We start from the raw sequence: 14,964 nt of genomic DNA, 5'->3' as shown, positions 1-14,964 counted from the left end.
CACCAGGAACCAAAAACGAGATTTAACTTAACGCGCTTGCATAGCAAGGATAAACTACAAAACGAGAATGGTCTTACCACAGAAGGGAAAGATGAATCCAAATAACGAGAACGAGAACCAAGGGCGAGCCGAAAAGTAGCTGAATCAAGAAACACTATGAACGAGAAAATCAAGACACGGAACAACATGGAGCAAACGTGAGCATAAACTATGCGCGTGAGCATTGCGGGATAATTATCCGACGCCGAGCGATCCTCGGCGACGGCTTATGTAGTCACGGTAATCAGCAGGTGATGAGCGTCAGCTGCGCGGCTGGGCGCGTCTGCCCGGTGACGTGCGACGGGGAGCGCGCGGAGGGAACGCCCACTGCTGGACAGAGAAACAGACGGATCATGACAAAAACTTTATCCAACCAAATAATATATAGACAACAGTGGTGGATGGTCAAGGCCTTCAAGGCCTTCTGTGTTGGCCTATCATGATCAAGAAATGCGGAATCAACAAAATAGAAAGTCGTAACTGGTGACCATTCGAAAATCTAAAATACATTCTTGCTTTTTTAAAACCACAATGGCCGAAGGAGGGAAAAGTGTGGAGTTCAATGCAAATACACTTGCGGGGCCTTTTTCAAGACGGACCCTCCACGCAAAGATTGGTCGTCCATCACTCACTTAGTGCTGTGTAAGTGTGTTTCTGTATATTATTTGTCCAGCCGTAGTGTCATAAATGATGGTATTATGATGGGGATTGATTCAAGTCGGAATAAGTGGGACGTCACTGATGGCCCAGGTGTGAAATGCACGGCCCGCCACTAATAGACAGAAATGCCTAGGTACAAGACGTCCTCGGTTTACTAACATGTTCTGTTCCTACGCTGGCTAAGTAAACACCCCCCAAATCCTGAAATAAATCTCCACATACATGTGATATACATCAAGTTAATCAAATACAATACATTTAAGTAACAAGCGGCTTGGAAAACGGATGGATAGATTAAAAGAACAAAATAAGATACTGTACTACTGTCAGTGCTGAAAGATGGGGCCATGATGTAAAAAAAAAAACCACTCTACGCTATGGGGCTGGAGAAATTTGGCTGGTTTGAACCAATCTATGTGGCTGAAGTATTACTATCAGCATAAATGTCCACTTTATGCATTATTTTTAAAGTGTGATTAGATTAAAGTCAAATCTAATATCAATACAGTTACTCGAAACAACTTTGCATATTCAATCTCCTAGCTGCCAGCACTCTCTCTCTGTCGACATGGAGAACATGCTAACGTTCAGTGGCTAACAGCGCTGGCAAGAGCTGTCAGGTTACTTGTCAAAGTCATTTGATTTTATTCAACGTCAGTGACTCATTTGAAACATATGGCGAAACAAATAAAATCTCTGAAAACACCACCAAAAACAAAATGGCCATTATCTTTTATGGTAGAATTATTGTGATGTAATTAAAACATCTCCCTGTGTGGACACTGTGTGGTAATGGAGCCCATCCCAGCTGACAATGGGCGAAAGGCCCACTACACTGTGAACTGGTTGCCAGCCAGTCGCAGGGGACATCCAGACACCGCCACTGAGTGGGAGTCGAGCCCATGCTGCCTGTACACTAGTCAGGCGAGCGTACCACTACACTAACAGTATATATATAATAATGATAATAAATAAATAAAATCAGCAGTAGATGTTAAGTCGGCTCACAAACAAAAAAAAATAGCACGACTTTAAGTGCTTGCCTGCATTGATAATATGACCTTATATGGGGAGTGAACTAGCTAATAAATCATGTACAAAGTTAGGAAATGTCAACCAGCTGTTGCTCCCGAACTTTCCATCTCATGACCCACTAACCCACCTCGCCTATGAAAGAAATGACTGACATATTTTCGCCCCTTGGCTTCTTTTTCCTGTCTAAGCTTCTTTGATTTCCGTTATGGGCTACCAGACTTCAAGGGCATCATGCCTCTCAGCCTCTACTCACTCTCTGATAACGTGAAAAGTCTCTGCAGGCTGGATCACGTGAACTGAACCCCTTTGACATAAATGGAGAGAAGGAGAAAGTTTCCGGAACAACACACTTGCTGTTGCCACCAATGCATTGTAAAAGAAATATATGGCTAATTGTACGTTTATTACTAAGTGTCATATTATTTTGTCAGGATTATGGGCCCCATATTATACACATGATTTTTACATTAATAAACCAATTATATTTTTTTGAATACACTGTAAAAAATGGTGAGTGATATTTACTTTTTTCACTCAGATGTTCTAAGTAAATTTTACAAGAAGAATTTTTTAGCAAATTCCACTAATTTATTCAATTAAAAAACACCACTCATGGGCAGTTAGCTTTTACGTTTTCACAGAGCTAATGTCATACACAATCTTCCTTAATGTGAGGATTGAACCAACAACTGCATGATTTGGAGACAGCTGCTCTACACTTGAGCTATTGCTTGGCAACTTGGGGTCTTTAGATTGCTGGTATCTCCAAAAGGAGGCCAAAACCTCGCTTTGGAGGTAGCATTCCAGGGTTTGCACCTGACACCAATAATGAATTAACAGATTGTAGCAGTGGCATGCCTCATGTGTAGAATGGCCGTCTCCCAACCTTGCGTTGACCACATTGAGGTCCTTTGTGTATGAAATGTGTGTACAAAAATGTCAAGTGTGTTCAACCTTGGAATGGCTTTTTAAATTTAATGAACTTGAAAAAATTTACTCAACAACTCTTCTTGTAAACTGTACTTAGAATTTCTGGGTGAAAAAACTTTACTAGGATATTACAAGTAAATATCACTCTCCAAATTTTTTACAGTGTATAATTTTGTGCAGGGTGAAGGCTTTCTCCTCCAACTATGACTACTTTGTAAAGGGCTGTTTTTCTTGTCAATTTTTTTTTTCATGATCCTAGTCATTTTTTCTTCACATCTTCATTCTCGTCAAGTGTCACCCTTTGTGGTTTTGCAACGTAAGACCCCCTCTTTCAGTTGCGCCACCCCATCCAAATAAACTTTGCTACTGGCACTGAGACACGCATGTGCACACGCCCACACCCCCACACCTCCACGCACCCACACCCACACACACGCACCCATGTGTGTGATTAGCATTGGATTGTAGGGGGACTGGCTGATCCTAATTATGTGAAATGCACCGGGGCGCTTCATGTTCCCAAACTGCCAAGGATGTTCACAAGGCTCTTTTTTGAAGAAGGCGCCTTTCTTAATGGAAGCAGTTTGCCGCCCTTTTTGGAGTTGATTTGCACCCACACATACATCCAGGCCCATTGGCATATACTGTAGCTAATCGTGGTTATCATCTCTGTGTATGTAAGCGTGCTCAAGCACTGTTCAAATAACATTGATGAACTGACGATTGCAGTTTTGTTTGGCTGATGATGACGGACAAGCGTCCAGGCTCCTGCCGCGTAACACATTTCTCGTTGTCGTCAACTGTAATGTGATGAAAGTCAAGTTCCACTTAATCAATGTCGTTTTTTTTTTTTTTTCCTCGAAGGAGTCCAGCAGTTCCCTGCCGTTCAAAAGCTAAGTTTGGTTTGGTCTCATAAGCCCCAAAGGGGGGAAGTGTTTTGTAGAAGGAACATACAATAAAGCAGGCATCACCAAATGGCGGATGCGGACCGCGGGATGGTTCGGACCGGACCCATGGCCAATCTATGAGGAATTTTTTTCAGGGCGCATTCGCAAACGTTGGCGCTGCAATTCTAGTAAATACGGAAACGGCGTCACTGATTTGAGCCAATCAAATCTTTTGTTTACGATCCACTGCCAATTGCGCAGCAGACCGGAAAAGAGTGCTGCTGACAGTATGCCTTGCTAAAAAGTTAGCGAGGTCGATGCGTCTTGTTTTAAATGAATGGACGGAGAAATTTAGTTTCGTTCTGGCTGCAGCCCATTCAAAACCAGTGTGCATCATATGCTCCGAAACCGTCGCAACATTGCGAAGCGCCACTACGAAAAAAAGCACCGCCTTTTTGTGCACAGTTATCCGCTGACGTTTGAGGTGAGCGCACGCAAAAACATCGAACTTCGAGTGCAGTACAACAGATTTTCACATTTTCGTTTACATCCCAGCGGCATGCAAACGAATATTCAGTAAAAGTATTATGGATTTTGGGGAAACATAAAAAAACGTTCAAGTGATGGGGAAGTTGTGAAGGAGTGCTTAAATGTGGTTGCACAAACATTATTTAAAGGAAAACACAAAGCCCAGATGTGTGAAATAATCAACCAAATCCCAATGGCCCTGACTGCGTTCCAACCCAGATTTAAGTCACTGGCAGGGCAGTCACAAACTCATTTTTCTCATTAAGAGAAGTTAAAAAAATATTCAAAAGAAAAAGTGGTGTCAAAGCTCATTTTGAATTAGTTTTTCACGAGGACAGCCATTTTTATTGATTGTGTACTGAACATGTTGAACTGTTTTACTTGAATAATTAGGCTTTCCGTTTTTATTAGGTTGATAACTCTTTGATTTAAGGAAAAAAGGTAAAAGATGTTAACTCAATGCTTAGCACTTGATATATTTCTGCAGGAGATATTTTACTGTTTTTTTCTGGAAGTGGCACCCTTAAATTCCTGGAGCCACATTTTCTTGAACGTGAAATAAACGCCTTATATTTGTTTGACTGGCAAAGGTGTTTAATGGGAACATTGCTAAATATTTAGTATATAAGTGCGCTCTGTTGAAAATGACTGAATATGGAAACTATATAAAAATGTGAACATAGGCTAGACATTTCGGGAAGTTGGACTTTTGTTCGGACCTTTTAATTGGAAGAAATTTTCGTTGTGGACCTCTGGGACTTTTAATTGAATACCTCTGCAATAAAGGGAATAAAATGTGTGGCAGAATGAACGAATGTGAGATGAATGAGTTAAATATATTTAACTGTGTTCATATTTCCATGATTAATCTCCAGAGTTAATGATTTAATTTTGACAGCCCTCATATATACATTCTTGTACTAAACATTTTCTAGTGATACTATCATTTTATTCTGGTTGAAAATTCTGCTTGTAAAATAGTGACTTTCCTAATGTACAAATTCAGCCTTTTGCCTGCATTTATCTACATTCTCATTGGAAAGTGCAACTTTTTTCTGGTGTACAAACTTAATTCTTGCACAAATTATGACTATATCTTCTTATGTTGCGATGTTATTGTCCTCTAAATTGCAGAAGTTGTAATAAAAAAAGGTTTTCTACCCGACTCCCCTGAGAACACATCGAATTAGATTAGTGTGCGAAAGTGGTGCGGAGGAGTCTTTTGATTTCTTTTTTTCGATTCCGCCACCTCAGAGCAGCGCAGCGCCGTCATTGGCGTCTTTGCGGTGATTCATTATCACGTCGCCGTCGGGTCATCTCAAATAGACTCGCCGATAAACTCGCTTTTGATTGCTTGCAGCCGGGAATCGTCGGGAGCTTTTTTTTCCTACTCCCTCTCTGATCCAAACGATGAGTCACGAGGATTAAACAAGATGAAAAGGCTCAACTGTGGCGTTTACACGCAAATGCTGCAAATGTTTGTAGATTAATTACTGCCATTGACGACTAAAGATTTACTCGGCTGGCAATGAATGAGTTAACAGTTGGAATGAATTGGAAAAATTCAGATGACTTTTTTGTCCATCATTCTCTGAACACTTGATGTTTTCCTCTTGACTACTTTAAATTATATTTTGTAAAATTTAATTAAATGCAACATTTTGCAGATTATTATTTGGTTTTATTTTATTTACGTTATTTCGCTTCATATAACATAACACATCATGGTATAATGTTTTTAATATAACACTTTACTATATAATAGTCTCTTAATGTTGTTCTCAGATTTTTGTGAATTTCTCTTCACTTCTTCACTTTTATTCTCTATGTATTATTTTAATAATTGATTAATCTGCCAATTACTTTCTCTATGAATCGATGAATCTGAGTTAAAAGAAAACACATTTTAATAGTTGTCATTTCCTTGCCTTTATTCCAAAACGGAACATTATTTCAAAAAATGAATTCCTATCCAGTGACTTATTTGATGTTGATGGTTGTTTTCCAATGTTTAAGCAAATGTTTTATTTTGATTTAAGACAAGCAAAAATCAGTCTGATTTCAATGGCGACTGCAGAAATATTACTGTTGATAAACTGAAATTCTGAGGATCTGGCCAATTTATAACTAATAAAGGTATCGAAATGATTGAATAATTATCGCTTAATTTAGTCATCTGTTTGTCATCAATTAATCGTCGCACCTCAAATTAGCTGTATAACTGGAAACGCATGTCCAGCTCTGGGCCTCAAGGGGCGCCCTTTCCTGGATCTCACCCTGTTGCAACACACCTGTTTCAAATGATCAAGCTGATCATTTGAATTAGTTGTGTGCGACCCGGGATACATCCAAAAAACAGACAGGCAGGATGGCGGCCTTTGAAGAACGACTTTGAACATCACAGCTTTAGATGACTTTGATTCTCTTAATGTTGCAATTCGCATCTGTAAAATATGTTGTGACTTTTTTTTGTCTTGTCAGATGAATATTTTTAGAACTTTGGTAATGGATGACTTTATCCTAATGCAAATTGCGTTTGCATCATTGTGATATAACAAGTGTATTATCGCGCTAATTGCGACTTGATTCTCATCCAAACGATGACGTTCTTGATGCTCATGTTAGGATTCGACTGTCACGCAAATTACAACATTGGTTTCCTGTTGATGATGTGACTTTCTTTCTCTCGGCCTAAAGCGCCTCCTTTGGCAAGGAGCTGCCACTGCGGCCCAAAGACAAGAAAAAGAAGAAGAGCAAGTCGGAGCGCAAAAAGCTGACCAGAAGGTGACTTGCCTTTTTCTATGGCACATCCACGTTCACAAGCTCCGTGTGTGGGCGTGTGTGTGTGTGTGTTGGGGTGTGTGTGGGCGTGTGCGTGTGCGTGTTCGTGCGTGTGCATGTGTGTCTGTAGACTCTGCAATTTCGATTCTGGCTCCGGCCTTCCTGTGTAGAATTTACCCTAGGTCTGAGTGTGAGGGCGGATGGTTGTCTATGTGTGCCCTGCGATTGGCTGGCAACCAGTTCAGAGTGTCCCCCGCCTACTGCCGTATTTAAAAAAAAAAAATACAAATTCTTTTAACACTCTCATGTGCTTTGAAGACATTTAAACTTTATTTTAATAGTTGTTCAAGTAAAATACATTTTTGTTCTGGTACCTCTAGTTTATTGTTTATTCTTAGTCTTTTTTGCCTCATTTTATTCCAACTTTTTCCCCCTCAAAATGTGACAACTTTATTCTAGTAAAAGTCTGACTTTTCCCATTAGAACCCAACTTCATCCTGGTGAAACTGTCAGCTTTGGGTTGAGGTGTAGAGGACCCAAATGCAAGGAAGAAAGGCAGGAGTACTTGGATGAACAAAATGTTAAATTGCAAATTAACAGTGCTCAAAGTAACAAACAACAATCGGACAACTTGGCTTGGCGAAAAAACAAGGCATGGCAAGGGCAAGAGGACAATTGACAGACAATAAACTGGACTGAAAGGAACCAGGAAACGAAAATCAAACAAATTGATGAGACAACACGGAATACCTGGCCAAGACACATAGGGTTGGAGGGAGCTGATTGGTCAACACAAGGTTGATTAATTGGTTAAACCAACACAAGTGGCCACAATAAGCATTACAAGACAGACACAAAAGGAACACAAGGAAAAAAAGTGAAACCCTGAATTCCAAAACCAAAAACACCAAACACAGACCATGACAGAACCTGCAACCTCAACTTTGTTTAGATTGTATGCATAGATAATATTTCAAGGAAAAATGAGCATGATCTTTTTGCAATGATTTTCTTGTAGGCCCGAACCTAAAACCTGATCGTAACCTCAATTATGACTCTTTTGAAATGTTTTTGAACTTTGAACTTTTTTCTTGTCAAGCTGTATGTTCTTTCTCGTGGAAATACAACTTTGTTATAGGAAACTATTTATGGAAAAGTTGCATCTTTAGCATTACCACGTAATTTTCCCTTCTTTATTCACACTGTAACTTTATTCTTTTCCGTAGAATTACAACTTTATTCCGTGTTACATATCATGAGTAAATGTTAAATAGTTTGATTTTAATTGTTTCTCTACTTGTACAGCTGTATTCACGTAAGATTATGATAGATGTTACTTTTACTCATGGTATTCCAACTTTATTTTTGAAAAGTAGTTTAGTTGGCCTCCGACCTTCTATGCCTTTCCTTTCGTCTTTAATACACAGCTGCACGTCATCCAGCAGAGCTCAGTGCTGCCTCGCATTGTTGTGGCGCAAGGCAGTACTACACTGAAGGCATGCGACTCCTGCTGCAAAAGCGCATAAAAAGAAGGATCGTTTAAAAATCTGCGCTATGCAGTCGTGAAGATTCACAATTTCATTTGTACTCCTAGGTTGCCTTCTTGCAGCCTCTCTCCGCTGAGGAAGAGGAAAAAGAAGAAGAAGAAGAAAAGTTCCAAGAAAAGCAAGCGGCATGGGTATGCGTGGCCTCATTTGCTCAAGTACCGAACGTCTTATAATTAACGGGATAAACTAATCCGAATTCTGTTTTGTCCTTCCTCCCAGGTATGCCTCCAAAAAGTCCAAACGCAGGTTTGTCCTTTGGGTTTTTGCCATGCTAATGTTTACTCACAGTGGCTGTGTTGCAAAGCACAGACACACACTTGATATTCATTTCGATTCCATATGATGTACGTATCGCATCGATAGTTCCAAATATGTCCACACAAATCCTATTGATGAATGATTCCAAATGCAGTCGTGCATAAACTCCCTACTCGCTAATCGTGACAAAAATGACGGTTATACAAAAGTAGGACATTGTTCTTGTTACGCTCTGATTCCCACAATAACTTGTAATACTTGTTTTAATTTTTTGACTTGTTCTTATAATATTACGACCCAATCATTGTTTCAAATTGCAGCTTGTTTATCGCCAAAGTCTTGCTCGAAATTACAAATTTTCAAATCTTTTTTGGCTGAATTTTTGTACAAATTCTGACAAATTCCTGTTATTATAAAAAATCCAAATTTCTATGACTTTTTGCTCGTAAGACTATGACTTAATTTTTGCACAAATTACGACTATTTCTATTATTATACAAATGATAACTTTTTCTAGTCTTCATTCATGTTCAGAAATCTCAAAATCATTTCATTACAACTATTTGTTTTAATATCGTAACAAAGCTTGTTTTTTTCTTGTTTAAAAGTACAAAATTTCACTCTGACTTAATTTTGAGACAAATGACTACTATTGGATTTCCTATATCACTGTTATTATGCAAATTAGTTTATACGTTTACTTAAGTCTTCATTCTCCTTCATGAATGCCATTTCGTAGGATTTTTTTTAATAACATTATGACTGCCAAATGACAACTTCTTTTTTTTGTCATGTATCTACATTTGAAATGATGATGTTACTCAAAACGTTTGTAGAATTTCCAACTTTCGCTTGGAGCACCTGCAATCTTTTTCAAAAGTACAGTATAACCTTTTTTTCCTCATAATACTCGAACTGAATTCTTGATCTAATCTCATCAATTTTTTTTGTCATGTTACGACTAAATAATTGTACCAATTACACATACCTCATTCTTGTTCTAATGTACAATTTATTTTTTTTTGACTGCATTCTTGTTCAAATTCCAACCATTTTGTTGTATTACTCAAACGTATTCATTGTCCATATTACAACTTTTTTGTTATCTTATCCTTCTTGGAAGTAATAATTATTATTTATATTATTATTTAATTTTTTTGTAATTCTGCGACTACAAATTTCGAATTTTGTAATATTACGACAAGAAACGTTCTACTCTCGTGATTCCCGACCCAGCCCAAATCCCAAAATGGAGAAATAAACACTTTGAATGACTTGCAAAGTGATGACGAGGATGATGATGAAGCTGTTTGTTGTCTTTGCTTGCAGCAGCTCGTCGCGTTTCAAACGAAAGCGAAAGGACGAGCGCAAACTGAAGAAAAGGTCAGTCATTTGAATCCAAGAAAAGTCCAGAAAATTGATTTAGTGCTTTCATATTTGGACTTCTTTCTGACAGAAACTACTGTTTCTTTATTTTTGGTGATATTGTCTTCATTCTTGAACAAAAGGAACTTTTTTGTCTCATCCAAATGGCGTTTCTCATAATGTTATGAATTTTTTGCCCATGACATCAGGACTTTGTCCTAAATACTACAAATAATAATAATGATGATGCATGAGATTTGAGTCACGCTTTTGTGGACACTCAAATACGCTTTTCATGATTCATTCCCTTACACATTGGCATTCTGGTGGTGGTAAATTCCCTTGTGTAGCCGCAGCTGCCCTGGCTAGGGCAGGCTGAGGAAAGTGCGCCCGCGGCCTATAGGAGCACCAGCACTTATTCCCAGCCAGCCCAACACCAGTTAGGCAAGATGGGTGACGCCTCTTGGCAAATTATTTGTGCAGAGTGGGATTGCAACAGCCAACTTGACTCTCCAGTTACTGATCGAGCCGTTCTACCGCCTGAGCTACGTCTGGCCCTAGATAATGTCATGTCATTATCCAGACCGCTTATACTGTACAGGGTCGAGGTAGTCAGCTGGAGCCTATCCCAGCTGACTACGGGCGAAAGGCGCACTACACCCTGAACTGGTCGCCAGCCAGTCACAGGGCAGACGTAGAGTGAAGAACTGAACCCACGCTGCCTGCACACAACTCGGGCGAGTGTACCACTACACCATCAGGGACCGGCCCAAAATGATGTTTTCTTGTTATATCACAACTTGATTGTTGTCCTCATTACGACTTCCATGCAATTTAATGACTTTACACTGGCAGACATTTAATTCATTTGTGCTATTCTGACGTGGTTCTTGTGCAAATTTTGACAATTATCTTGTCTTCTTATACAAACAAATATTACTTTTTCTAGGAACATTTTTGGACTTTGGCATTTAATTTTTTTTTTTTTTTAAATGTAATTTTGCCACAATTTACCACTTTTCCCCCCTGTCATTCTTTTACAAGGTGAATGTTTTTTTTTCTCATACAAATGTCAAGTTGTTTTCTTGTCATTATCTGTTCATTGTCGTACAAATTTCTTCGGGCAGTAGGCGGCACACCCGGAACTGTTTCCCAGCCAATTGCAGGGCACACATGGATGAACAACCGTACACGCTCAAATCCAATTTAGAGTGTTCAATTAACCCACAAATCCACTTTAGAAATTGGCAACAAGGCATATTAGCCATATTTAATTCGGCATTTAACTTACTAAGCATCCATCCATCCATCTTCTGTACCGTTTCTCCTCACTAGGGTCACGGGGTGGGCTGGAGCCTATCCCAGCTATCTTCGGGCAGTAGGTGGGGGACACCCTGAACTGGTTGCCAGCCAATTGCAGGGCATAACTTACTAACCACTTACTGTAATTCAATGTCTGAGGACTGTTAAACAGTACCCTGTATGATCAAAAAGTTAAAAAAAATAATATTCTCTTTATATTTGTACAATAGAATACTTACTATGGTGTTTTTCTAATCTTGCACACAAGTAAAACATCAGTTTCTTTAAAAATGAAAACAAATACTAAAGCTAAACTCAAACTGCTTTTGAAAAATCACTAAAATGAATGAAAACTAACAAAGCTGTCCTGAAAACTAATTAAATCTAACTAAATTTACCAAACAAAGCTCAAAATTAAATTAAATACTAACTAGAATTAAAATCCCAAACTATAACAACAATAATGCCAATTGTTAGCTTCTATTTTGTAATCATCTCGTTTCACAAACAGTTTACGGCTTCTTAGGAATTTTTCTCGTGCAAAATTCCGACTCTTCGGCGTACAAATGCCGACAGTTCTCTTGACGTCAAAATTTTTCATACAAGTTGTGACTTTTTCCCGGAATCTGACTTGATTGTACAGCCTACCAAATTCCTTAATTTTCATAATTTCTCGACTCTATCCATTGTTGCAATATTATGAATTGATTCTTTTTTTGTCTTGTAATCTGTCCTCTTTTTTGTTGATGATTTCCTGTCATATTCAAACTTTTCTGCTTCTCATTTTTTGCTTTTTGTCAACCCTGTTTCAGGGACTTGCTTGGCAAATTTTTGCTTCTGTTGAGTTCTGAAATGGCTGTACTCAACATAGATCCTCCTTTAGCCGCTTTATTAGTGCGTGCTAATGTCGCTTTTTCCCTCAGCTCTCGGGGCAGGCGGAGGGGGAAACGCCGCCGCGGAAGCCCGGCGTCAGACTGCCCGTCATCATCGGCAGAGGCAAGGTAGGACACCAAAGGACTCAGTGCGTTTTCAACCTTCCGCTTCTTGTTGCCATTTATAGTCGGTTGGGTATTGTTAAGGACCTCACCATTCCATTCCTTAGCTTGTGATTCCATTCAATATTGATAAAAATGTTTTTCTGGCAATTCAAGTTTAAACAAACAATTGGAGAACTTGTTCATAACTTTATAATGAATTACTTTTCATGCCCATGTGTAGGACCTGTCTGATACATCGGACTTTAGCGGCTTAAAATCATTATTTAATTTGTTTATTTTATTTATTTTCTTTGCATGTTTACAAATGATAACGTAAGACATAGATAATGCAATTAAAAGAAACATTCCCCTCCCAAAATGACGTAATTCATCACATCATTTTTAAATCAATCGTGCGATTAATCAGTTATCAGAATTATGTTATGTCAAATATTGGAAATTGCATCGGCTTCCCAAAAAAATCTGTTTTAGTTTTCTTCTGATAATGCAATGTTGTCATGTTTTTTCTGCCAATAACTCAACATTTTTCTTGTTAAAGAGTTCTTCTGGGAAAACAAATTTGTAAATATATTAGTGCTGTCAAGTAATTAACTATGAAAAATGCGATTAATTATGATTACATATTTTAACTTGTAGTTAATCGCACATTTTATTCAATGTAAAAAAAAATCCCTTCCATTTTTTTCTCCCATTATTTTATTGAATTATAATACCTTTAATAGATGAGAATTGATTTTTTTGTTTTTATGCAAATACTTTTTTTAAAATTGGAAATACAAAGCATTGGATTTGACTCACACCAACAGTGTCACACAAAAGAGCATCTCAACAGCCTTTCTAAGGGATCAAATTGGAGTAATATAAGAACTATAAAATGCCCACAAAGTGCAAATGAAATGGGTCAAAATAATGGACTGTCATACAAAGGGAGTTATGGTTACTGAGAGAAGTCCAGTAATCACCGGTGAGCGCGACTGCTTCCGCCTTCTCCGCTTCCTGCAAGTCTTAAAATGCGGGTTGCGATGGTGTATCTCGAGGAGAATTCGTAAGTGCAGTCGTTGGACGCAATGCGAAGTATTTCAGCCAGACCTTCGTCCTCCACGATGCTAACATGCAGTGGCCACCCACTTAGCTATGGCTTTGGCGAGTCTCTTTTTAGTTGATCCATCCACCGGTTTCAGTCGCAAATTATCCATGGATGCCTGGGTTTGACAAGGAGCTCGAGAATTGGCATTACCGGTGTGCTTGGCCATCAAATGGTATTTTGAACTGGACGTGCTGCGATGGTAGTTCAGTGCATGATGGCAATACACACAAATGACTTTGCTCTTATCAATGACACTATTTGGTAACTTTTTTTTTTTTAAACTTGCTATTCAGAATTGAATTGGCCTCATTTTTACCACTCACCATGATGCTTTTAGTTTTTTAAACCGGCGAAAACTCCGCACAGCAAGCCCAGGCGTGTACTAAATTTCACAAGCTTGATGTTTTTTTCCGTCTCGCAAGAGTCAGCGCTACGTCATAGGACTAAATTGTTTATCAGGCCAAAATGAGTCTTAACCGCGAAAAAATTGACCGCGTTAAAAGGGAGTTGGATTAATCTCATTCATAACGCATTTTTCTGATACCTCTAAAATATATACATTTGTTCACGTCCAAAAAGGTCCATAAAAGTAAAGAAGTATTTTTTCCTTCAGGTGACTGCAAATGAAAACCTTTTCCATGTAATATAGCATTATCACACAAAAGTCTTGTAATATCACAACTTGATTTTCATACAAATGACAACGAATGAAATGATATTAGGCTATACAGATAACAACAATATTAGAAGCTTCACTATTACACATTTTGCTCAAGTAGAATAAATGTTTGGACTATGTAGTTGACTCGAAGGCATTCATTCTTCATTCTTGTTAAGAAATGCCCCCAAATTTTTAGAAATACTATTCCTTATTGTACAAAATTGCACCACTATCTTGTAATAGTACTCCTTGATTCTTGTACAAATGACCCCTTTTTTGGTCATGTATTTGCATCCTCATTTGGAATGAGTACATTTTACCCACACTACAATAGTGACAGCATATGGTATATTATTCTGTAAATTATATACATTTATTTTCACCCCAAATACTATAACGAAAGCTTGCTAAAAATACTTTTTGTCTATCTATCTATCTAATTCAAAAGTACAACTTTTTTCTTGGCTCTATAGCGTAATTCTCGAAGAAATGTCAACTATTTTATTTTTAATGTTACCACTAAATGATTGCATGAATTATTACAGCTTTTTCTACACACCTCTTCTAAAGAATGACCATTATCTTGCAAAACCGTAGCGTAATTCAAATTTCAGAAGTTTTGTAATATACCAACTAAATAATTATATGAGTTGCAATTTATATTTGTGGCATATTTGCACCCTTCTTCAAAAGTCTGACTTTTTTTCTCGTAATACAATGACTTTGTTCTTTTATATTCTTATATGTTTCAATTCATTTTTAAATTCTGGAATGTATATTTTAATCTCTGTCTGTATCGATTAATTGAATATTTCCTAATCCCGAGAAATACCGTTGTAGCGATTTGGGAGTCGCTAATGTAAAATTGGGAGGATTTTTAAATGGA

General features: G+C 38.1%; 1 protein-coding gene across 3 annotated transcripts in view; it reads left to right on the top strand.

Annotated features, from left to right (window-relative positions):
• The window catches only part of srrm4 (serine/arginine repetitive matrix 4), a 58,889-nt gene that overhangs the window by 29,723 nt on the left and 14,202 nt on the right, over positions 1-14,964 (top strand). For 2 of the 3 annotated variants that reach the window (XM_088302547.1, XM_088302538.1), the window contains 5 exons: positions 6,777-6,863; positions 8,455-8,538; positions 8,627-8,653; positions 9,995-10,048; positions 12,256-12,333. In XM_088302547.1, coding sequence (XP_088158673.1) covers positions 6,777-6,863; positions 8,455-8,538; positions 8,627-8,653; positions 9,995-10,048; positions 12,256-12,333 — 330 coding nt within the window. Of the gene's footprint in view, positions 1-4,119; positions 5,557-6,776; positions 6,864-8,454; positions 8,539-8,626; positions 8,654-9,994; positions 10,049-12,255; positions 12,334-14,964 lie in introns of those variants that run through there. The other variant, XM_088302557.1, reaches the window with a different exon arrangement.

The sequence above is a fragment of the Idiotropiscis lumnitzeri genome, chromosome 1, assembly GCF_059441095.1.
Source record: "Idiotropiscis lumnitzeri isolate Australia: NSW breed Sydney's pygmy pipehorse chromosome 1, RoL_Ilum_1.0, whole genome shotgun sequence".
NCBI lineage: Eukaryota > Metazoa > Chordata > Actinopteri > Syngnathiformes > Syngnathidae > Idiotropiscis > Idiotropiscis lumnitzeri.
Note: the sequence above shows the minus strand (reverse complement) of the source record. Positions and strands in the feature narration are given on the sequence as shown.